Source organism: Malaclemys terrapin, chromosome 17, assembly GCF_027887155.1.
Source record: "Malaclemys terrapin pileata isolate rMalTer1 chromosome 17, rMalTer1.hap1, whole genome shotgun sequence".
NCBI classification, from domain to species: Eukaryota; Metazoa; Chordata; order Testudines; family Emydidae; genus Malaclemys; species Malaclemys terrapin.
In genome coordinates, this window is record NC_071521.1 from 13,340,404 (window position 1) to 13,365,744 (window position 25,341).

The 25,341-nt window shown below is 45.7% G+C and overlaps 1 protein-coding gene across 18 annotated transcripts in view; it reads left to right on the forward strand.

Moving 5' to 3' along the window:
- Nucleotides 1-8,120: 8,120 nt before the first annotated feature.
- DNM1 (dynamin 1) overlaps nucleotides 8,121-25,341 on the forward strand; it is a 104,141-nt gene continuing 86,920 nt past the window's right edge. For all 18 annotated transcript variants that reach the window (XR_008442647.1, XR_008442648.1, XR_008442650.1 and 15 more), the window contains exon 1: nucleotides 8,121-8,512. Coding sequence is in view for 14 of the 18 variants with exons in the window: in XM_054007678.1 (XP_053863653.1) it covers nucleotides 8,352-8,512 (161 nt within the window). In the remaining 4 variants the exon portion in view is untranslated. The remainder of the gene's footprint in view (nucleotides 8,513-25,341) is intronic.

The following is a 25,341-nucleotide window of genomic DNA, read 5'->3' on the forward strand; positions in this document are numbered from 1 at the left end:
CTGTTCAGGGGCTGTGGCTAGGCGAATTGAGTAAACGGCTGAAAGGGGAAGCAGATGGTAGCCAACCGCTTTTTTTATTATTATTATTATTATTACAGTCCAGGGGAATTCTTGGTATCTGCTGCAGATGGTAACTGTCTCACTGAGGAGATGGAAAATCCCTAGCACTCACTGGCAATTTGTTGTGGTCGATCTCCACAAACTTTGCCATGAGAAAATAGTCTTTTTGGAGAAAATGAGACTTTTGCATCATTCTTGTGAGAAGCAACAGAGGGTCCTGTGGCACCTTTAAGACTAACAGAAGTATTGGGAGCATAAGCTTTCGTGGGTAAGACCCTCACTTCTTGCATCTGAAGAAGTGAGGTTCTTACCCACGATGACTTATGCTCCCAATACTTCTGTTAGTCTTAAAGGTGCCACAGGACCCTCTGTTGCTATTTACAGATTCAGACTAACATGGCTACCCCTCTGATACTATTCTTGTGAGAATTTATTTTGATCTACAAGATTTTCTAGCAAGTTTAGGTGCTTTCTAGTCACAGTGTGAAGCAAACCTCTCCTGTGGTGTGACAACTCTTCTAATAAACTCATTTGAAATATGTGTTCAGTATCTGAGACCTTTGGCTGAAAGAAGTGCTGTGAACTCTCATTTTCTCTTTGGACTCAATCTAGTGGGACAATAAGACTGAAGTCCTGATTGTTCGCTGTTTACTGTACTAGGGAGCAATCCTGCAATAATTACTCATGTGAAAAGCCCTTAGTCGTGTGAATGGTCTCATTGACTTCAGTGAGACTATTCACACAAGTAAAGACTTTTGCAAGACTAATGGTTGCAGGATTGGTCCCTAGCTGGTTTTTCTTTTCTTTTGACTTTTTTATACTGTCACGATTTTATAATAGTCTATTTGGAGATCCTGGCCCTTAATGGCTAGCTGTGTTAATGCCTAGACTCCTTAAGCCAGTCATTAATGGCTCAAAAACACACTCCTGTTAATCTTTGTGGTTTAAGTTTTGTCCCAGGAAACAGTCGTGCGAAAATTTATATGGAGTCTTTTTCACATTGCTCCACATAACTGATCCTTTTCCTCTACCATAATTACCCTACTGCAAAAACTGCCAGGGCCGAATAATTTGCAGTGATGGAAGAGCAGGAAAAAGCCCTTGTAAGAAGATCCTAGAGCAGTGATACTCAGACCTCAGTGCTTAAGGAGCCAAATTAATTATCAACATTACCCCCAAGGAGCTACAGTAGTGTGAATTCATTATTTAAGTTACTACTGTACTATATATTCAACTCCTCTTCATGAGTAAGGAAACACATGATCATAGTAAAATCATCCTGCTTGGTTAATAACTTACTTAATTGGTTAATAACATACAAAAAGGATCCTCATTGGTTAATAATTAAATCACGTAGTGTTTTAATATCACGTGCTGCAAAGAGTCACATTCAAGAGCCACTTGTGGCTCACAAGCTGCAGTCTGAGTATCAGTGTCCTAGAGCCTTTGGTTAGAGAGAATGGCTGACCCAGTAGTTTGGGCACAAGCCTGGGACTCAGAAGAACCAGGCTCTATTCCATACTCTGCTGCAGACTTCATGTGTGACTTTGGGCAAGTCACTTAGGACCAGATTGTAAGGGTATTTAGGTGCCTAGTGGGATTTTCAGAAGCACCTAAACACTTCTGAATTCCCCAGTAGGCATCTATCTGCATTTTTAGGCACCTGAATACCTTTATAAATCTGCATGTGCTTCAGTTCCCCATTTCCCACAATGAGGATAAAAGCACTTCTTTATGTCACAGATGTTATGGGTGTTATGATGATAAATGACTGGGAGAGCTGACAGTGACCCCTATTTAGGGTTCTAATTGTCCCCATGGTGCACATGTATTGTGATCAGGGCCAGCTCTGGCTTTTTGGCCACGCCAAGCAAAAAAAAAAAAAAAAAACCTGCAGCGCGGCCGGAGCACAGGTGCAGGGGGACCGGCTGGTGGTGGGGGAGGGGGAGGGAGCGGGTGGGAGAGAGAGAGAAGGGGGTGGCCAGGGCTACAGCAGCGGCGCTGCCAAATGGCCTCTCCCGCTGCGCCGCCTCCTGCCGCCTGCCACAAGGGCTCCGCTCCGGTCGGCGGGGAGGGAAGGAAGAGGACTGCCCTGCAGGGCGCTCTGGTTCTCCGCGCCGCCACCCCCTACAGGGTGGCCGGAGCGGAACAAGAACAACAACAACAACAAAAGCGGCCGTGCCGCCCTAGGATTGGGCAGAATGCCTCCTCGAACAATCTGCCGCCCCAAGCACCAGCTTGCTCAGCTGGTGCCTGGAGCCAGCCCTGATTGTGATACTCTTTAACTACATGATTACATACTGCTTTTTCCTCGGAACCCTGAAAATATTAATCACTTACCTAAACATCTATTCTTGTCCAAATCCCTTTTGTTTTGGACCATATCATTCAACTTATTGTTTTCTTGCTTAGATCCCGACTTCAGTGGAGTTGCACAAGGGATAAATTTGACTCAGTGTCTTGTAAAGTATTTACCCTTTTAAAACTTTTTTTGTGAGCAGGTGAAGGTGTATAAAGTTGGTTCAACAAATTTCCTGTTTCAGAAGTGAAGTGTAACAGAGCGTGTATTTCAGGTGATTTTCCTAAATAGCAAACTACATATTTGAAAACATAAAAAATTATGGGATGCATCCATTCCAGATAACTGTTCTTATTGCAACCACCTTGAAAGACAGAAATTCCTCTCCTTTTGAATAACTCAGAGCATCTGCTCAAAGTGCTGTAGCACAGAATAGGCACTTTAAAAGTGCATGTGTGTTTGTGTGTATATATATTCTCTTATATTGATAAACCTGGTGGCAATCCTGTTCCCCCAACCCTTCATCAGTGTTTATATTCTTATGTTTATTTATAGAAGTCTCCCGGATGCACACAGGCTCAAGAACATGAACCACCTGGTGTACGGTTACTCTATAGGGTTGCCAACTTTCTAATCACACAAAACCAAACACCCCGCCCCGCCCCTTCACCGAGGCCTAGCCCCTGCTTGCTCCATCACCCTTCCCTCCATCACTCACTCTCCCCCACCCTTACTCACTTGCATCAGGCTGGGGCAGGGAATTGGGGTGCGGGAGGTGGTGAGGGCTCCAGCTATGGGTGTGGGCTCTGGGGTGGGGCCAGGGATGAGGGGTTTGGGGTGCAGGAGGGGGGTCTGGGCTGGGGCAGGTGGTTGGGGTGTAGGGGGGTGAGGACTCAGGGGTGGAGCTGGAGATGAGGGATTGGGGTGCAGGAGGGGGCTCTGGGCTGGGGCAGGTGGTTGGGGTGCAGGGGGGTGAGGGCTCTGGGGTGGGGCCAGGGATGAGGGGTTTGGGGTGCAGGAGGGGGGTCTGGGCTGGGGCAGGTGGTTGGGGTGTATGGGGGTGAGGACTCAGGGGTGGAGCTGGAGATGAGGGATTGGGGTGCAGGAGGGGGCTCTGGGCTGGGGCAGGTGGTTGGGGTGCAGGGGGGTGAGGGCTCTGGGCTGGGGCCAGGGATGAGGGGTTTGGGGTGCAGGAGGGGGGTCTGGGCTGGGGCAGGTGGTTGGGGTGCAGGGGGGTGAGGGCTCTGGGCTGGGGCCAGGGATGAGGGGTTTGGGGTGTAGGAGGGGGCTCTGGGCTGGGGCAGGTGGTTGGGGTGCAGGGGGGTGAGGGCTCTGGGCTGGGGCCAGGGATGAGGGGTTTGGGGTGTAGGAGGGGGCTCTGGGCTGGGGCAGGTGGTTGGGGTGTAGGGGGGTGAGGGCTCCGGCTGGGGGTGTGGGTTCTGGAGTCCATCTGGGGATAAGGGGTTTGGGGTGCAGGAGGGGGCTCTGGGCTGGGGCAGGTGGTTGGGGTGCAGGGGGGTGAGGGCTCTGGGGTGGGGCCAGGGATGAGGGGTTTGGGGTGCAGGAGGGGGGTCTGGGCTGGGGCAGGTGGTTGGGGTGTAGGGGGGTGAGGACTCAGGGGTGGAGCTGGAGATGAGGGATTGGGGTGCAGGAGGGGGCTCTGGGCTGGGGCAGGTGGTTGAAGTGCAGGGGGGTGAGGGCTCCGGCTGGGGGTGTGGGTTCTGGAGTCCATCTGGGGATAAGGGGTTTGGAGTGCAGGAGGGGGATAGGGCAGGAGGTTGGGGTGTTTGGGGGGGTGGGCTCCAAGAGGGAGTGTGGATGTGGGAGGGGACTCCAGGTTGGGACAGGGGGGTTGTGGTACGGGGTCCCGGCAGTGCTTACCGTGGCTCCCAGGCAGTGGACGCCAGTCCCTGCAGCCCCTAGACGCATGGGTGGCCAGGGAGACACCACTCGCTGCCCTTGCACCCGCAGGTACCGCCCCCGCAACTCCCATTGGTTGTGGTTCCTGGTCAATGGGAGCTGTGGAGCTGGCCCTGGGGATGGGGGCAGCGCGTGGAGCCTCCCTGTCGGCCCATGTGTCTAGGGGCTGCAGGGACCTGGCGGCTGCTTCCGGGAGCCACACGGAGCTAGGGCATGCAGGGAGCCTGCCTTAGCCCCGGGCCCCCGCTGTGCCGCTGACCAGCCTTTTAATGGCCCAGTCGGCACCGCCGCCAGGATCCCTTTTCCACCAGGTGTTCCGGTCGAAAACTGGACACCTAGCAACCCTATTACTCTATCACCTGATGGTCTGAAGCGCTGAACGGTCACAGCTCCAGCTGAAGTCAATGGGAGCTGTGGGTGCTCAACACATGTAAAAATTAACTGTTAGTGAGCAGGAGACACATAGGCCAAATTGGAATAGTGTCCACTCTTTTTGTTTGGTTTGGTCTGGGCAGGGCTGGATTAACCCATCACTGGGCACTAGGCAAACATAAATGTACATGGGCCCCTGCCTTCAAATCTGAATAACAACGAACAGCTGATGTTGCACTTATGTTGCACTTGCTCCAACGTAAACAGAGACCACTCAAGACAATCTGCTATCCTAAGTAAAACTTCAGCGTGCCACCCCCCTCTTACCCACTAGAACAGAAGTTATCTTCTGAGGGTGTGTGCCCATCAGATGGGGGGGAGGGCGAGATAGGGGCATGGCAAACCTTCTGGTGGTCCAGTAATTATGGTAGATATGGGGAGCCCAAGCATCATTTCACAGCACCACTCACTCCTATATTGATAAACATGGTATTGGTGACAATCCTGTTCCTCCTCAGTTTGGCACTGGCCTAATTTGAGTGAGTGGCACTGCAATTTTCATCCCCTCCCTAAATGAATTTGGGCCCTGGGCATGTGACTAGTTTGCCTGTGCATTCTAGCCCTGGGTCTGGGCACTTTCTTCCCCAGGGGAGTGAGTGTATTGTCTCCACAGGTCTGAGGAGCGAGAGGCAGCTCCCTGTCTTGTGGAGGTGCACTCTGCTAGCTACTTGGTCAGATGGATCACTTTTTAAGGGGTATAGTTTCAAACAAGGGCTTTCAAACTGCACTAACAATACCTGTGGGCAGGTCTGGTTGCATGAGCTAATGGGGATTTACTCCCACAAAACCAGTGCACCTCGCTACATGCTTGCATGGAAACAGATGGACCTGCAAATATGAGCACATTTATCCACAGGTGCATTTATAGAAATTAATTTGAAAATGTGGCCCTTGATAATTTAAAACACGTTAAAGAAATAATTTCTTTCTCTTTCCTTTTCTCTTTATTTGCATGTCCCAAACAGGGCTTTCTAGCTTAGAAAGAAATTGGGGTTTTCTCTGTCTATTCCTGCTTGAAAATCTCCTACTTATTTCCAAGTCTCTCTTTTCCTCCAGTATTTGCTATACAGGATGTTCACATAGCTCTTTTTTTAAAACTACTGCTACAAACTGCTGTATAAGTCATCAAGCAAGGAGATGCTTTGGAGTCACAAGGCCTGCACCAAGCAACAGAGGGTCTCAGATGCAAGAAGTGAGGTTTTTACCCACAAAAGCTTATGCTCCCAATACTTCTGTTAGTCTTAAAGGTGCCACAGGACCCTCTGTTGCTTTTTACAGATTCAGACTAACAGGCTACCCCTCTGATACAAGGCCTGCACCATCACACCTTGACACTCAGCAGATACCCTTACAATGAACAGTCTCTTACAGAAGCAGAAAATGAGGGATCTGAATTTGAGAGGTGCTGATTACCCGCAACTGGAGGTGCAGGTGATCATTACCTCTTAAAATCAGACCACAGGTTCTTTCATATTTGTACTTGGGGCTCCCGCTTTGCTGTCTATGATTTACATGACAAGAATTCTTGCAGAAGTGGTTAGGTAGACTCACTATGTGGCAATATTAATGAATCTTTACATCTGTAATGTTGCATACCAATATTGCCTCCTCATTTACAAGTGCATCTGAAAACTGGGTAAAAGGCACCATGTTCTGTGCAGCTTTCAGTGTAAGGTTAGTGATAATTTACAGATTTCGAATGAAAGCATCAACACAATTTACTGACATTTTCTGCAGATTTTTCACTCTTTCCTTCTCCCCTGCCCTAGTTTCTTGTCTGCATGGAGAAGGCGCCTGCTACGCTTGATAGTTTCCCCAGCACTCCTCTTGCCCCCTACTGCCTCAACTGTATCAGGTACAATAGCTTTTGTGATCAGAATGTTCATCACTCTTCCTGAAATGAGGCAGGGTATAAAGAGCTCACATTAGACCTGCAGACTCCACAAAAGTTGTGTGTGTGTAGCTTGAGAGCCAAAGATTATCAGTAATTTAAATTCTAATTTCATGAAAAATAAATCTGAAAGTAAGAATACCTGAGTGAGAACTCATAAGCAATCCTGTGGTTGCATCCCAGTCTTCTCTCCCTTCTTCTGGTTATATTAGACAGATTGTTTTTTAAGGCATGAATGTCAATTGCTGACACAATGCACTTTCAATGTTCTTTTGCAAGCCTTTTCGAAGAGAAACACAAATGTTTTAATTTAATTTCAGATCTGACGGGGAACAGAACGATCCTAAGTGATGATTTCTGGAACATAGGCTCACTCAGAGTGAAATGCTTGTTTAGTATGTTAAACAGCCAGATAGGGGTCCAATATTCGGATAGTTTGATGGTGCTATTGCTAGCAAAAAGTGTTGCTAGCTGCAATCAAATACAATAAATTTTATGTACATTTTAGAATTGTTGATTACAGCAAAGCTCTGGTAAATGGCAGCTTTCCTATCAAGATTGGAGGGGGAGGGGGGAAGGGGAGAGGACTGCAAACATCAACATGGACAGAGTGAAATTATTTTGACCCTGACCTGTAAGAAATATTTTTGTTTTCACCAAGGACACTTTCAGGTTAATTATGCCCCTAAATATTACTTTTGTAAAAACATTATTTTGCAAACTAAGCCAAACATTTCCTCTTTATTATCTGAGGCTTTAAAAAAAATCAGTGGAAACACATAAAACATTTCCCTGCATTTTTGATAAATCAAACATAGAAGCAATGTGCTAGTGCATTACAACCAGAAATGGAAATTGACTGGGAACAGAAGTGAAATGGATTTCTTCCTTGTCCATGCTCTGGGAAATGCAAAAAGCAAAGATCAAACAGCAGCAACAGTGAAAAATAAATTAAAAGTAAAATAAAATAAATAAATACACTTATACTTTAGTGATGAGTAAACTAGGTAAGGGCACTTACAAGAACAGAGATTATTTACAGAGATATTATTTAAAATATATATTTAGCTATTAATTTGCAGTGTCTCTTGAATATTTCAAGTCAACACTGATTTTTTGTGTGGTACTGCGGTTTGGGAGGAGTGAAATATTCTTGGCTTCTTCATTACAAATATATCAGGGATTATGCAGACCCTCCAGATTTCACATTCTGGAGCGTTGATTTTAATGCCAATTTTGAACCCCCCTCTTGTGATGGAGGATTGTGTTGTGTTTCCGTGAGACACTGGAAGCCTCCCTTATTCATAGTGTCCCTGCTTGGGAGCAGATCCCAGGCTACGGAGGCAGGTACCCTAAAGACACCTAGCTCGTGGCATAGCTCCCTTTAGCAATCCCTTTACATTTACCTACATGAACTACAACTCCCATGAAGCTCTCGGCCCACAGGAGGGCACTTAAAGCCCTCTAGCGGCCGCGGCTGGTACGAGCGCTTTAATCCCTTGAGGAGCCCTGTGGCTAGCGGAGCTTGAGCTGGCAGTCGGGGTAGCAGCGCTGCTGCAGAGCTCCAGGGTCCTAGGTTAGGTGGAAGTGGAGGGCAAACCAACCCACCACCTAGCTGTGGGGTGGGGACAACCCCTGATGAGGGCTTGGGGGGCCAAACCCCAGCAGTAAATCCTTTGTAAACCAAGCAGGGAGAAAGGCGGTTGCACTGCAAGCCCAGGAGGCGAGAGCCCAGGCGGAGCTGCAGACATGGGGAACCGAGGGATGGAAGACCTCATCCCCCTGGTCAACAAGCTCCAGGATGCCTTCGCTTCCATCGGTCAGAATGCCGACTTGGACCTACCCCAGATAGCTGTGGTGGGGGGACAGAGCGCCGGCAAGAGCTCAGTGCTGGAAAATTTTGTGGGAAGGTAAGACTTTTCAAATATAGGGGATGTTATGGGGGCTGATGTCCCTGATGCATCTCTGTTGTGCAATGCATTGCTCAATGGACATGCAGTGCAACGCTTAATGCAGTGCAATCCAGGACAGGCGGGGGGGGGGGGGGGGGAGTGCTGATCTTGCTCCTCTGAACTTGGGATTCATACTGGAGAAGGATCATCCCAGCCCCTGCTACACACACACATTCTAGTGCCGGAATTGCACTGCACCCTACAATGCAGAAATCAGGAGTCTCTGTGACCGGTGATATTCCCTTGATTGTCACCTTCACTAGCAGGAGAGCCCTCCCCTCAGCATAAGATTAGAAGTGCATGTGTGTGTATAAATGTCCGCTTTGAAATGGTAATATCTGATTGGGAACTGATCAAAGCAGATCAATGCTGGGCAACATATTGCTTGGTGGGGCGGGTGTGTGTATGTGTGTGTGTGTGAAAGAGGTTGAGAGGAGGATGCAGCACCAGACAAATCCTGCTTTTGGAGTGACTAATGCACAAAAGAAGCCATTTGTTTGGGGGTGGAGAGGGAGTAGGAAGGAACTGAACTGATGTGTTGTCCACATCACAGGAGATTTAATGGTTTTAATCCTAAATCATTTATTTATTTATTTATGGGAGCTAAATACAAGAAGACAGAATCCTGGGGATGAGCAAGGAGCCAGGATGGTAGGATGTCTCCCCTCGCCCCCTGCTGCTGGAGGACAATTGCTGCTGGGCACTGGCAGGGTGGGGGGAGGATGAGGAATAGGGGAGGAAGACACTGTTTCAAGGAGAGAATGAATAACATAGATGGTTGTACAGAATGTACAGAAAATTCAGGGAAACCCAGTAAAGCACAGACAAAGGGTCCATACGTTATGTAATGTCAGGGATAGAAATGTCGGAGAAAAATAGCCACATTCTGGGGTGTCCTTTATTTTTATCACACATTAGAGACCTGCAAGCCAGAGCCAAAAATGATACCGCTTCTGCATCATTTTTGGCAATGTATTCTCTATGGTGATTCTAAAAAATACTGATCAGTTAATATTGTGTGTGCAGATAAATAACTGTATACAAACCCTGTTAAATACCAGCCGTTGTGATCTGAACAGATCCATCAAGACTAGATTTCTTATTTGTTATAAATTTCACCTTGTAGAATCCCCCAAGGTGAAATGCTAGGAAGACTAGGGTCACATAGCATGTCCTCTGCTCCTGATTGTGTCTGGGTAGATACAGGACATGCCTTGAACGCTACATAGGCACCTAAAGATGGATGTGCTTGTTGTGAGGTTGAGCAGCTGTGGAGTTTAAGTTCAATTTCATCCCTCCCCCCTTCTCTGTCCTCCATGGTGGATGCCATGTCAGGATCTGTGAGGAGAAGCCGAAAAAGCAGTGGTTATTCCCCTATGTGCTCAACTCCCTGGGTGCTACCATTTTGTGACAGTAATATTCTGGTGCTTTCCCTTCATGTGACCTTCACAATAATCACCAGCAGCTTCAACAAATAGCAGGTGTCCAGGGAAGGTGGTCTGCACACATATATACACAACACCTGGAGTGCATCCTGAGCTTGTTTGTAGCTTGGTTAAGCTATTGTGGCCCTTGCTATAATCCTTCCTTATTAGGCTCTGCTATCCTCTATGACCAGGATGCAGGTTGCTGCTGATTTCCCTAGGAGGAACTACTGCTGTGACAGAGTGTTAGATTATTTTCTTCCACAAACTGTATTCTCCCTCTTCTTTCCCTGCTTTGTTGCGTGGGCGCTCTCTCTCTTTCTCTTTTGCCCCCTCTAGTCCTTGCACTGTGACATCTACTAACAAAATTATTTTTATAACTCTTTTATCATTGAATGAGCCTGAATAGCTCCATCTTTGGTGGTATATGAACAGAATGGTCCAATATGCTGTACAGGGGCCCCGGTGTCCCTGAGCCATGAGAGACAGTGTGCATTAGGGAGATGCCACTTTTGCTTCTGGGGAAAAGAAAACAGAGCAAGAATCAGAGTAGTTGTTTAAACAAAACCTCCCATCGTTGCATATTCAAAAGAGCCTGAGATTCTCGCTTGCTGATTTTCAATGGTCTATTTTAGAACCTATCAGAGATCCCATTCTGATTAAGTGTTCCTGGGAATCATGGTGAGGGAAGGACTTCCAGAAGCCTCAGCTATAAGTATTATTTATTTGTATTACCTCAGCACCTAGGAGCTCCCATCATGGACCAGGACCCCATTGTGCTAGGTGCTGTACAAACACAGAACAAAAAGATGGTTTCTGCCCCCAAAGAGCTTACAACCTACTTTGATCAAACCTGTTGAGAAGAGAAAAAGGGTTCCCAGAACTGTTACTGAGCAAAACCCTGGTTAGCCTGTTGGGTTCGTTGCTTCCATGACCCCTGAATGCTGAGAGTCAAATCTGTCTTTTACGGAAGTTCTGTATGGTGACTGCTGTAATGATGTACCAAGTATGGCCATTGAGCAAGAACAATATCAGAGCAAATAGTTCTTTTCTTTTAGCTCTAGCAAGCAGAAGGGGACAAATTGTAACTCCACTGACTCCAATGCACAGCTGCGGAGTGTAGCTGCCTAATGGAGGGTGAATGAACTGATTTTTATTATCCATAATTTTCCAATGACCTCTGTCTCAGTAGGGCTTGTGACTTCACTGCATCCTATCAGTTGTCTCCATGGTAGCACATTATGGTGCCAGAGCTTTTAGGATAATGAAGTAACGAAGGGTACCCACACAGGAGCTGACAGGACAGGATGAAAACACAATCGTTCAGGGAAATAATTGGAGAGAAAATGGAAAACGCGTCAAAGGGAACTATTGACTTCTTCCATTTGATGCCATTAGGTGGCTGGGTGGCTCAGGGGATTGGTAATAGATATGAAACCTCTTGCCACTGAAAGTACCAGTCTACACTACAAAACCAATGGTGTTTAAATATGGCTGTGACCCAGCCAGGTTCTAAGGTATTTTTTTCCTTGTTTGTGTGGACAGAGAAAGTCAAGTTAGGGAGCCATGTTTTAATCTTCACTGGTATCTAGGCTAAAACATGGTCCCTTAACATGATTATGACATGGGTTTTTTCTGTTCAGACAGGAAGGAAGAATCTGTGTTATAACATGGCGGAACCACATACATTAAAACATGGTCATTGCTATAGAGAAGCCTATGTCACCATTTTTTTTGGGATCAAGCTGTGGGTGAGATTGAGTCATCACCACCTGACAGCTGTTTGGTGCACAATATGAAATGAGTTTGGTGGGTCTCAGCCCAGTTCCACATGGACAGTTATCCACATTAAAAAACAAACAACACCAACACAATTGACAGTAGTTGGTCCTTTTGATGGGGGTGTCTCAGCAGAGAGGCTGAAGGCTGAATGTGTCATGAAGATTAAACTCCCCTCTTAATTCTAGAGGTAGTTCCTCCAGATCACATCAGCATGGTAGAATGGAGATGGTTTCACTAACATCACACCTGATCCATGGATAATCAGGATTTCAGTCTCTAGGGCTTCCAATCCAGCATCTTCTGCTAACACCAACATTCAATGTATGCTGAATTGTTCAAAATACAGAGGAACTACACTGAATGCAATAAATGTTGTTTTGTTTGATATCTTATCAAACAAGTACTTCTTCTGAGTGCAATGGTTCGTTAGTCACTGCTAATTACTCTCCCAGTATCACTTACTCTGCTGTTAACGGATTACCCAACAATGCAAAGCTTGTATTTATAATAGCAGATGTCGATGTGGCTGCTATATGTGCTTCTGCTGCTGAGGACTCAGCATGGTGACTAACACCAGATGATGATGATAAAATCCTCTAATGGTGTGGGATGAGACTGATAGAAGAAGGGCAGCTGACATTTATCTTCCCAGACTGGTTTATGCTGGGGCCTCAGAGCTTCTTGCCAGTTTTGGTCATCCCTAAGCGTTGGCTACTGTGGATGTGCTACCACTAGGACAACATCTTATGGAGTCACCCTCCCCTTTTTGTTCCTGATGCCTATTTGCTACTTCAGAGTGCCTGCATGAATTGGCCCTACAGACTGCCAGTGTTGGATGAACTGCTTGGATGGAGTGAGTAAAGCATGGGGATACTTGATGCTGATCTAATTTGAGATTGGGTTTCCCAAATAGAGAGTCTGTAAGCAAGAAAATGGGGACATCTAAGGTAAAGTTCACACAGTTGTTTCCAAAGTCCAGAAATGTTCACTCTCCTTTTATGGCACATGGCAAAATAAATAAATAAATAAAAAGATGCCCTCCTCTCCAGTGATCTCAACGTATTTTAAAGACATGAGATAACTAAGCCTTCCAACATGCCAGGAAGTAGGAAACTATTATCACTGTTAGATGAAAGAACTAAGATGCAGTGCCGCTAAGTGACTTGTCCAGAGTCACACAGCAATGAGAACCAACCCAACATTTTATTAGTCCCAGACCTAAGCATAAGACCTTCCTTCCATCATAAAAACTTTTATATCCAAATCAAGCCCCTTCCAAAGGTGGAATACTTTCCATGCTGAGTAAGGAGTCTTAAGCCTTGTCCACACACACTTGTACTGTTTTAACTATATGGTATAATTAAAGTAGTACAACTCACCATGGAGGATCTAGTTTTACTGGCATAAATGTGCTCATACTGGAATAGGATATTCCCATATGGGAAGGGAAACTCTACCAGTGTAAGTACCTTCATGCCAGTATAACTGTGGCCACACTAGAGATTGTACTGGTATAACTATTTCAATAAAAAAAACCCCACACCCCTAACCAACATAGTTATATGTGTACAAAAACTTGGTCTTAATGTGTTTGCCTCAAGGGGATGCTCATCATATAGGTGAAAGAATAGAAAAGAACAAATTTAAACCTAAGCCCTGCCAATACTAAGCTAGAGCCTTGAGAAAGTATTTTGCAGTAGATTGAATACAAGGCTAGGAGCCAAGAACTTTGTTCTGGGTTTTATTTGGCCTCTGACACTTTGGTGACTTTGGGTGAGTAATTTAATGTCTCTGTGACTCATTCTCCCCACCTGTAAAATAGGGATAGTGATACTTGCCTACTTCCCAGAGATGATGATGATATGAAGCTTAATTAGGTGATATTTGTAAATTGCTTTGTAATGGAAAGGCGCACTGTCATTATTTTAGATACAGCGCTGCCTAGAAATTCCCTCAGAAAAGGCAATCTTCATGGACACATATTATCAAAAGGCAAAGGATATCTCAGGAGCACGCATTGGCCTGTCCAGGTACAGCAGGGGTACATCACTGCTCACTCCCTCATCCTCAAAATGTATGGAGCTGAAACTTCTCTCTTCTCTTCTCGAGCAAACACTACGGCTAAAATAGTCAATGCTACCCATGGGAACTGGGGGTCCAGAGCCCCCAGGCAGTTTTGAAAATCTCAGCCTGTAGGTATTCTTATGTCCACTCACCATACAGCGTAATGCTCAGCATTTATCTATTACTTTAATGGTCACATTTTCACTTATACCAAGAGCCCTTTAGACAACTCTGGCAACATAAAGGGGCCTTAAAGTGGTTCATGCCCTCTTTGGGACCCCTTTTCACATCCAGAGTGCTGTAAAGGGACCTTAATGTGGTAAACCTTAAAAGCATTATACACTACACACACATCTGTGAGGAAAGTGAGTAATAGTATCCCTATTTTAAAGACTGGAAGAGTGAGGCACGCAGGGTGAAGTGACTTGTCCAGGGCAATAGAGGTTGACAGCATGAGAGAACTCCTAGCCCTGAGCTCATGCCTCTTAATGGAATCCATTTATATTCCAACATCTGAATTATAACGTTTTTGTTTGATTTAGCTGTATGTATACATACAAACAGTGGTAAGCCTCTGGTATTTAATAGAGAACATACATCCATTTTCCTAAAATTAATAAAAAGCAACAAAGTACAACGTAGCACAAGAGTAAATGTATATAGAATGCCATGATAAACCACAAGAAAAATAAATTAACTCAAGAGAAATGTACATAGCTCTCAGCAATTGCCTGCGGAAGGAAAAGCAGCAGGAGACACACATTTGAGCCAAAATATAACATAGATGATCAGAATATTGTAAACAGAGAATATAAATATATAATTGCAAACCTAGATATCCCTGCTGCAACTCTTGTTCACGTGATTTGTCCTGTGGCTACTCACATGAGTGAGGATGAAGAGTCAAGCCCTAAATAAACACAAGTTTCTTTGTATATTATATATCATCACTATTTCCTGAAGCAGTGCACAGAGGTCTCACACCCTTAGAACCACTACACTTTTCACCTTAGCTCTTTTGACATTTTCCTACACTGTAACGAAGTGTCGACCTTGTCTTCAGTAGGGAAAAAAGTGTGTTCTTACCATGTTTGCTAATATGTGGTAATTAACAAGGGATGAAATCCTAGTGAAGACAAGTTAGTTGTAGTTTTAACATGTGCTAGCACATTAAAGTAAACCCTAGGCTCCCCTAGGACTTACCTCAACCTGCTAACATTTGAAAACTACAAACTGCCTTGTCTTCACTAGGATTATATCCTGTGTTAATTGCCAGGTTAGCTGACATGGTAAGAACACACCTTTTTTCCTAGTGTGAACACACATGCCCCTCCTCCTACTTGCACTTCTATAGTGCCTTTCATCTGAGGCTCTCCTAGCATTCCAGGCATTAATTAATCTTCACAATACTCTGCTGAGGTAGGCAAATGTTAGTATGCCAGTGTTACAGGTGTTAAACTGAGGCACAGAGCTGCTAAGTGATCTGAGTGCACACTGAGGCCAGGCCCACACTTTAAACTTTACATCGGTATATCTACGTCACTCAGGGATATGAAAAATCCACACCCCAAGCAATGTAGTTATACCGAGTTAACCCCCAGTGTAGACAGTGCTATGCCAATGGGAGAGCTCCTCCCACTGACATAACTACCACCTCTTGGGGAGATGGATTACCTACGCTGATGGGAGAAGCTCTCCTGTTGGCGTAATAGCATCTTCACTAAAGCACTACAGCAGCACAGCTGCACTGTACGTAAAGACAAGCCCTTCATCAGGAACAGAATTCAGGAGTCCTGAATACCAGTTCCCTGCCCTAATCACTAGACTTTCTAACATCAATCTAACATCAACCACTAGACTTTCAACATTCACCATGTTGTACATAACTATGTATAAATATAATGATGTGAAGTTAGAGAATTAAAGGCAAGTGTTTTGAGACCCAACTTGAGACATTTCGGGCCTGATTTTCAGAGATGCGAAGCAGCCACCGCTCCAGTTGAGTGGGTGCCTCAAGTTTGGTTACAGAAATTGAGGTGCTCCAGATCAGAGGCCACATCTGTAAATGTTGTTCTAATACAGTAAAATAGGATACAAACTTTAACCCCTCACTTGCCTGCCTGGCTTAGCGCTTGATGCTTCAAGATGTTGAGCATCCCCAGCTCGCACTGACTTGGGGCTCTAACTTGCCCCATAGACGTCTGTGGGATTTTCCAAATAAAGGATGCTCAGCATCTTGCAGGATAAGCCCCTGAGAGAGCAACCAAGTTAACATAAAAGTTAATGAATCAAAGAAAATCTGTCTCTTGGTGTTTTAGCTGCAGGAGCAAAATTTGCCATGGTGTACTGAGCAGAGATTTTATTTGTAAGCCGGAACCAAACCTACGTGTGCTCCACCCATATGAACCAATGCTAGGATTTTTCATTCAGTGCACTTATGTAGCAAAACCAGAGGAGTGGCTAAGGGGGTTATAGGCAGCCACCCAAAATGTAATTGTTTTCTGGCCAGATGCCCATGATAAAATGAACTTCTTTTTGGGAGGCCGCTCCGAATGAAACGTAACCTGCTACCAATACCCATAGTCAATCCACCGCCTTCATGAAACACAGGGTAAATGGAATTTTTGAAAATATCTTTGGGTGTAATCCTTTCCTTCTTTCTTCTTTGCAATGTATAACGAAGCAAGTCATGGCACAACTGATAGGGAGGAGAGCTGCAACTAGATCTGTATTTTAAAAACACCTCAGTGTTATGATGCATGATAGGAAATGTAGTCTTTGCAACAGGACAACACTCTCATCACAGTTAAACAGCGTCCCCTCTGATCTCAGAATTGTTTTTGCACATCCTGATTCAGAAAACTGGAGCACCAATGGAGGGGGACACATAAGTAAGTGGGTAGGTGGAACTTGTGGCTAAAGAACAAGCCTAGGTCTCAGGGGACCTAAATTCTATTCCTTGATCTGCCACTCACTTGCTGTGTGACTTAACCTTTCTGTATCTTACTTCCACATCTGTAGAACCAGGAGAACACTACTACTTAAATCATAGATGTGATATGATAATCTATGTCACATCATACATAATCTTAATTCATGAATGGAAGTGCTCTGATCTTAACATAGACGGTGCAAGAGAAGTGTCAATAGTTATATGGGAAAGAAAGGGTCTCCCTTTTATTAATAGCTAAATCCAAACTCTTCGGTAATAAGGACAACAACATTCATCTTGCAATTCTTTAAAATGAAGGACCGTATTCTTATTTACTGAGATGATTTGCCAGAGAGCTGTAGACATCCATGCAATTCACATTCACCAGCTGATATGAGGAAGAAATTTCCTCCTTGGGACAGTACTGCATAATTAAGTGTATTATATGGAGAGTTTGTGCCTTTCTCTAAAGCAGCCAGCATTGGCCACTATCAGAGAGAGACTACAAGATATGATGGATCTGTGTTATGATGCAGCAGGAAGCAGGATACCAGACTAGATGGATCAGTAGTGTGTTTAATTGTAGCACTTCCTACGTTCTCACATACATAGACATGCAGAGAAACTTGGAGAGCTGTGTACATTGTAAGCTCTTTGGGACAAGGAATGTCTTTTACTATATGTTTATACGGTACCTCGCACAATGGGCCCCTGATCTGACAAATAATAATGATTAATAACACAGTATTGATAATAGAAAAAAGAGAAGTATAAATTAAGATTGTGTTGGAATAGGGGCTGTTCCTATTATGGCTTCTATTATGGTTAGGTTTATCTGGTGAGAAAAGTACATGCTTCAATCATGAATCAGAACAGAAAGCACCTCAATGATTGTAAGTCACATGGATCTGTGCACAGGGAAGTGATCAGCTACTCCACCGACCCTAGGACAGAATACAGCTCAGGACTTCAAGATGTCTAGAGTCACTGTCTCAACCAGTCTGCTCAGACCTGGAGGGGTCCAGATGCCAGACGGTGTAAGGGGTACTGATTCTGACAGTTCCAAAACTCTCTCTTCTTTTTCTTCCCCAGCCTCTTTATCTAATTTCATCTATGGCATTTGTAATGTATCCATCATGGCATCTAGGCATTAATTTACATATTGTTTATTTGGACTAATCTGATGGGTTTTAGTTAGTCACAGAAGGTATTTTTTCTCATTGCTTATTACTAAATATAAATATTAGGGTGGTAGTGAAGAGTGGCTGAAGATGATGCTCGTGAATGTTCCTCTCTTATTCATCCTCTCAGTATTTATTAAAGCAATACCAATGTTTTAATGGTTTTAAAATTATATTAACGGCTTGATTTAAGCTCAAAAGTCAAAATATTCAGAACAATTAATAATACGCTGCACCTATGCAGAGCTTTTCATCTTCAAAGCGCTTTGCAATCATTCACTAATAAATAATGGTCGATGAGGTGAAGTAGCTAAGTAATTGTCCTAATCTCCATTATAAAGACAAGGAAACGGAGCCAGAGAGGTTAAGTAACTTGCTGAAGGCCACACAGTGACTGAGTGTCAGACTTGTGATTAGAAGTCAGGAGCTCATGGCTCCTAGTCAGCTGCTAAATCTGATTCTGTTCTGAATTGCTGCTGATTTACACCACTGTAAGTAAGAGAAGAATGGAGCCCTGAGTCTGAAATCTGACCCTAAATCCATCTGCAAATACGGTATGTAAAGCCTCCCATGGTTCTCGATTCTGAAGCTCTTGCTAGACCCAGTCATAATAGAGGGGATGAAGGATGGAATTTCAGTTTTAATGCTCAATCTCGTCTTAACATTTTGTGTGAATTAGGTGTTTATGACGATATACTGGGAGCAGATGCTGTGCACATTTCCCCAATGCAATTATTCCTGCTGCCCTGCCTAGTGTTGCCTAGTGTTGCCATCTCTTGCGATTCTATTGAGAGTCTCGTGATTTGTTGTTAACTTGATTCCTGCACCTGGGGCTTTACCAGCTAAGTATCTCAGCTGTTGTATTAAAAAAAAGTAAGTTTCTAGCCCTCGTGTTGCAGAAAAGAGCTTGAAAATGTGATCCACTAACTGCTCCAGCACCCAGAGACACATAAAAAGAACTCCAAATGTATTATATTTAAAAACTCAAGATTTTTAAACAATCTCATGTTTTCTGGTACATTACTCATGGTTTCTGAATGCTTGGGGCTGGCAACACAAACCTGGGCCTCTCCTAAGATTGTCAGTCATGACAAGCTATGAGATATGCAAAATGGGATTTGGGATGAGCCCAACTTCTTTTCACTTGTGACTTAAGAATTGAACTCAGGTCTCTGGAAGTAAAAATGCTGTTTTAATAACCCACTACACCAATACCATCACCAACACCAACACCACCTCTCCTTACTTCTCATTTCCTGTTTCATATGAGTCTAGGTCACACTGTTAAAGCTACACAGATGAAGAGTGAAGGTTGAATTCCCTGGTGTGTAATGCTGCTGTAACGAGTATCAGGAATTGTCAAGATCCTGTTTATCATGCCAGTGCAATCAATTTGTAGCAATGACACTGCACCCTGGATATAAGATGGCAGAGGTGCCAAGGCAGGATATGGTCTCCCTGAAAGAGGACACATCAGATTAAACTGATACTGCCATGGATCTTAGCTAACGGGCCAAGGAGTGTGGCTGAAGCATTGTAAAAATGTTAAGATTGAGCATAAACCGTAGCCATGTTTCAGAGCAGAGTTTTTTCTCAGCTGTACGAAAGGATTTTTCTCAGAACATCAACAGGCAGAAGTCCACAGAGACACTGAGTATTCACTTCTCAACATCTGCAAACATTTTTTTTTTTTAGAGCAGAGCTAATCTGCCCATGAGAGCACTGAAAAGTCTGGTATTCTGCCTTCCTCAGATAGGGAAAAAAAGCCTATGCTGATTTCCTGTACATTGGGAGGAAAAAAGGCCTGAAGGCAAAATTGTGAAGCCCATGTTCATTACCTTCATAGCAGGTCTAGCCTGAGTAAAGACTAGTCCTTTAGGATCTGGCCCTATGTTTTGAGGATGACAATTAACAGGCCACTTTTCAGTTCAGAAAGCCTTTCCCCACCCATACAGTTATAAACTTGTAAGAACAGGGGTTTATAATGAAAAACACAATTGCCTCCTTACCATACATCCTGATGTCTCCCTGAAGCTGTGTCTGCACAGCAGCTGGGAGGTGTACTTCTGAGCATGGGTAGACATACACACGCTAGCTCTGCTCAAACTAGTGCACTAAAAATAGCAGTTGTGGCCACAGCGGCACAAGCAGATGCTTGGGCTAACCATCCATGTACAAACATACCCAACCCTGTGGGTATGTACTCAGGCAGCTAGCCTGGGCTGCTGCATGTGCTGCCGTGGCCACACCGCTATTTTTAGGCTCCAGCACACGTGTCAACTCGCACTGGGCATTATAGCTCCCAGCTTGCTGTACAGACTTACCCCGAGGGAACAATTCCGCACTGGCGGGACAATGCAATGGATGACATAATAAGTCTCTGTCTTTTATGGGCTTGATTCTCAACTCACTCACACATTTTATACAGACGTAGCTACATTAACTTTCCTGGAATTACTCCTGATTTATAATGGTGGGAGATCAGGGTAAAGTCCTTTGATTCTAATAAATAGACATGTAAAGGTTACCGCTCTCTCTCGCTCTCTCTGGCTGCTGTGATCTCTTTGGTAATCTCTGGCTGTTTCTTAAGCTGATTGTGCTTTTACTTCTAATAGAAATGCCTCTATGTATAGCTGGGAATTGCCTGAGCATGGTGGCAGCCTCAAGTGGAAAACTGTTGCCAGATGGGAATGAGGGCCAAAAGGCAGAGCGAACTCTAGAGAGCTCTGATGGGGTGGTACATGACATGTCACACTGCAGAGCCAGTCATTCTGCTTCAGCCCCAAGACCAGGTCACCTCCTTCACTTCAGCGTGGATGTTGGAAGAGATCATAGCAGGATGTCTCTTTCTTGGCTGTGTGGGGTTCCTGCTTTTTCCACGGGTCATTCATTGTGTGTGTGATGTTGACTTTCTCCATTTGAAGCCTGGCTGGAGAGTACTTGACACTCTGGATTCCCAGCAGAGGAGGAAGGATCCCCTGATCATGAATTTTATTGGCTTTTATTTTTTAAGGGCAACGTGTTTAAAAGTGGCTCCTAATTCCGAGTGCCTCTGTTTTGAGCAGCATCAATTCAGACAACTTTAAGGTGTCTCAAACTGGGCACCAAAGAATGAAGCACCCAAAATGAGAAGTCACTTTTAAAAATTTGGTTGCAGAGCTTTTTTGTTGTTTTGGTGTGTGTACAGGGAGAGGGGCTTTGGGTGAAATGTTTTCTTCCTTGAGACAGTGAATGATAAGGAACAGGAGTGATGAGAATGGAAGTCCAGGGTTTTATCTGCTGCCTGCTTGTTCAAATCAGTTCTTTTCTCACATTGCTATTCCAATGGATGCCTGTCTTGACCTAGAGGAATCACTTGGTGTGACAGAGGAGTTGAAGCTCTGTTAATTTAAAATGGGTCCCAATCCTGACTTAGAAACATTATCTTCTTCTGGGGTGAGAATGGAGATTCAGCCTCCATGACCAATCACTCCTGGGGCTGTTGTTCCCTCCTTTAGTGCTGCGAGGTTTGGAAATCAGACTGTCTGGTTTTTAAACTCAGTATAATGCCTGGGGTTTGCTGTACTGGAGGTGTTAGTGATCAAGCTGTTGTTTCTCATGGGCTAGGGGTGCAGCGTCTCTGACACAGCATGTTTTCAGCTAGTGTGATCCTAATTACATCTGAAAGTGCAGAGGTGCAATGTACAGCAAGGAGCCTGGTACCTCGTCCAGGCAGACAGGGATTGGAGGTATACAGCACCATTTTAATGTTCTCTCTAGGACAGCCGCACCTCTTCAAACAGTCTGTGATAACTTGCATGCACCCTGGAGAGACTGCCCTATCCTGCAGTGCCTGTGCCTCTAATGCACAGCCTGTGATAACTCATACAGACCCTGGGAGTCTACCTTCTGCTCCACAACACTTTCCTCCTCTACAGGTTTGTAATAGTGAATATGGACCCTAGACAGTCCGCCTTACTCCTCTCCCAGTGCCCTTCCCACCTTTGTACAGCATAGGATAATGCATCCAGGTCCAGGGGAGATTGCCGTACTCCACAGCACCCCTTCTACCCTGCAGTCTGCGATGGTAGGAAGTGCTATGCAAGAGGCTGCAGTGATCAAACATCTCCTGAACTACATTTTTTTCTCCATTATTCCTCTCTCTGCAAATGCTAACGTCCAGGACCCTTTGGGTATATCTACACTGCAGCTGGGAGGTGTGATTCCCAGCATGGGTAGACAGACCCATGCTAGTTTGAACTAGCCATCCAAATCCAAGCCCACATGACCCGTTGGGTCCAAACTCAGATGACTAGCCTGAGCCACTGCCCATGCTACAATGTCCACACTGTTGTTTACTGTGCTAGTTTAAGCAGAGCTAGGGCATGTCTGTCTACCCATACTGGGAATCACAACTCCCAGTTGCTCTGCAGATATACCCCTAGAGTCTTGACCAGATATAACTAATGCATGCCCTATATACATGGCCTTAGTACAGAGGTGGGCAAACTACGGCCCGCAGGCCACATCCGGCCCATGGGACCATCCTGCCCGGCCCCTGAGCTCCTGGCCTGGGAGGCTAGCCCCCGGCCCCTCCCCTGCTGTCCCCCCTACCCCGCAGCCTCAGCGTGCCACACTGCCAGCGCTCTGGCCCGGTGCTCCTGCTGGGCAGCGCGGTGGTGTGGCTGGCTCCGGCATGGTAAGGGGGAGGGGGTTGGATAGGCATGGGAGTCCCAGGGGGCCTGTCAGGGGGCGGGGGTGTGGATAGGGGTCAGGGAGCAGGGGGGATTGGCTAGCGGGTGGGATCCCTGGGGGGCGGTTAGAGGCAGGGGGTCCCGGGAGGGGGCAGTCAGGGGACAAGGAGCAGGGGGGGTTGGATGGGTCGGGGATTTCTGAAGGGGGCAGTCAGGGGGCGGGAAGTGGGAGGGAGCAGATAGAGGGTGGGGGCCAGGCTGTTTGGGGAGGCACAGACTCCCCTACCTGGCCCTCCATACAGTTTTGCAACCCCAATGTGGTCCTCGGGCCAAAAAGTTTGCCCACCTCTGCCTTAGTAGCTGGAAGCCTTTTATTATATGGTAGCGTCCTATCTCCAGGGAGAGAGAGGGTGCAAAGAAGGATAGTTCATCCTCTTTCTCCAGAGAGGCCTACAGGACACATGAAACATGTCTGTGTGTGTTGACAGGCCAGAGTCCTTGGCCATTCAGGAGTCAAGTGTTGACTTTTGACAAATGCCACAGCACACCACCCATCCCTTTACAGCCAAGTAATGGCATCTTGACACTGAAGAGCCTGTCTTTACTCCACAACATTCCTTTGTCTGTTCTCAGGTGTATCCTGACCCGAGCCTACCTTTACATCACTGAGTCAGATTAGGCCATTGAAAATCATAGCACAAGCATTAGGCTGATGCTATCTTCAGTCTTAACTCACTTTAACACCAGTGCCTGATGGTGGCTGGAGTTTTCACAGCAACTAGGCATTTCCTCCCTCCAGTGTTACTGTGTGGGTTGTCCTGTTATTTTTCTGCCTGCTAAGATGCTGGGCACTGTTTATACAGGTGGTGTTTTGGAGAGTTAGAGCTCCCTCTGCCATGGCAAAACCAATATTGCCAGCAAGTCAGTAGTCCTGCTGTTTTAGTGCACTGGGTGTGAGTGGAGCAAGTGTTACTGCAGAGTCATTAGAGTTCACTGCACCCTGAGGAGGAGACTAAGGCTACATCTACACTACAGGGGGGAGTCGATTTAAGATACGCAAATTCAGCTACGTGAATAGTGTAGCTGAATTCGACGTATCGCAGCCGATTTTGCTGTGAGGACGGTGGCAAAATCGACCTCTGCGGCTTCCCGTCGACGGCGCTTACTCCCACCTCTGCTGGTGGAGTAAGAGCGTTGATTCGGGGATCGATTGTCGCGTCCCATCGGGACGCGATAAATTGTTCCCCGAGAGGTCGATTTCTACCCGCCGATTCAGGCGGGTAGTGTAGACCCAGCCTAAGAGGCTGAGTCCCTATCCCTGCATGTCCATCAAAGTTGGATCCTTTCACTCCTGTCATTCGGTTTGCACTAATTTGTTGCCCTAGGATTTCTTTGGTGCTTGATGGCATCATCACAGTGGAAGGAGGCCTCCTGTGCGCTCCAGGGGTGTTCTGGGATGGAGTCATGCAGACAGCTAAGGTACACAGCACAGCGAGCCACACACACACTCTGGCTTTTCTAAGCAGGAAAGGTGGATTTTGTCAGCACAGAAATTCACTTCAGTGATCAAGAAAATACAGCAAGAAACCCAAACAAATGTGCCCTTTCTGTTTCTGCTAAGGTGAGAAATCAATAGCACTGCAGACGGGAAGGATCCATTTTACCTGCTCCTGGAGTGGAGCATATGCTTCTGCTAGCACTCTGTAACCCTGGCATTCTAGAGGCCCAGAACTGCTCAGAACCAAAACTGCAATCACTGTTACCCTGGGATCCCTGATGTCATCGCCCAAAACCAGTGCTACATTCTTTATTACCCTGACAATTCCAGGTCTTCTGCCTGGAACCAGCCCTGCTTCCTGTATTTCTCTGGGGTTCCCAGCCTTCCTTTTCCAGACCCAGACCTAAGTTGTCTATTACCATGGAATTCCCAGTGCTGCAATCTACAGTGCATCAGGTTTTGTAGTCTCCGGAAGTTCATGATACTGCTGCACAGAACGAGCATGGATCCTCTTTTACCCTGAATATTGCAGTGCAACCCAAGATCCCAGAGGAAACTGCACAGCGCCAGCATTGCATTCTGTATTCCCCTAAGGCCCCAGGTGCTGCAGCTTAGAGTCAACGTGGCATTTGCTATAATGGGATGTTACTTTTGGGGATTAGACACTGGCATTGTAGCTGTACCATTCGATACATTGTCCTCGTCCATAAAACAGGAACAATCTTCAAGCAGGGAAATCCCTCTACAGATCTTCTCTCCAAAGTGCAGAGGAAGGAAATCAGTGCACACTCAGGCAGCTGGAGGTGGGGCTGTCCTTATGTCAGTGCAGCCTGTGTTCTTTCTTATTCTCCTGTATTCAGGGCTAATCCATCTGCAGGATGATAGTTGGGAGGGATCCTATGGATAAGTCCATCCATCAGAATGGAGGAGGGGGAAGATACTCATGGTTAATTCTATCTGTCATAGCAGAGAGCTCTGCTGAAATATGTAACACAATCAGTAAAGACAGTGGGACTATATGCATGCATCATGTCCTATATTCCCTAAAACAAACTCTGAACAAACATTCATGGCTGTGGCTCAAGAATCTTTCAGCATGGGCCTGATATGGAGCAACACAAGATGCAGGCAATGCATAGGCATAAAACTGACTTGTTTCCATGGAAACTGTTGATTTCCACTGTGTTGTCAGGAAATGGGAACGAAATTATCCCTCCAGGACTTGTTCTCTCT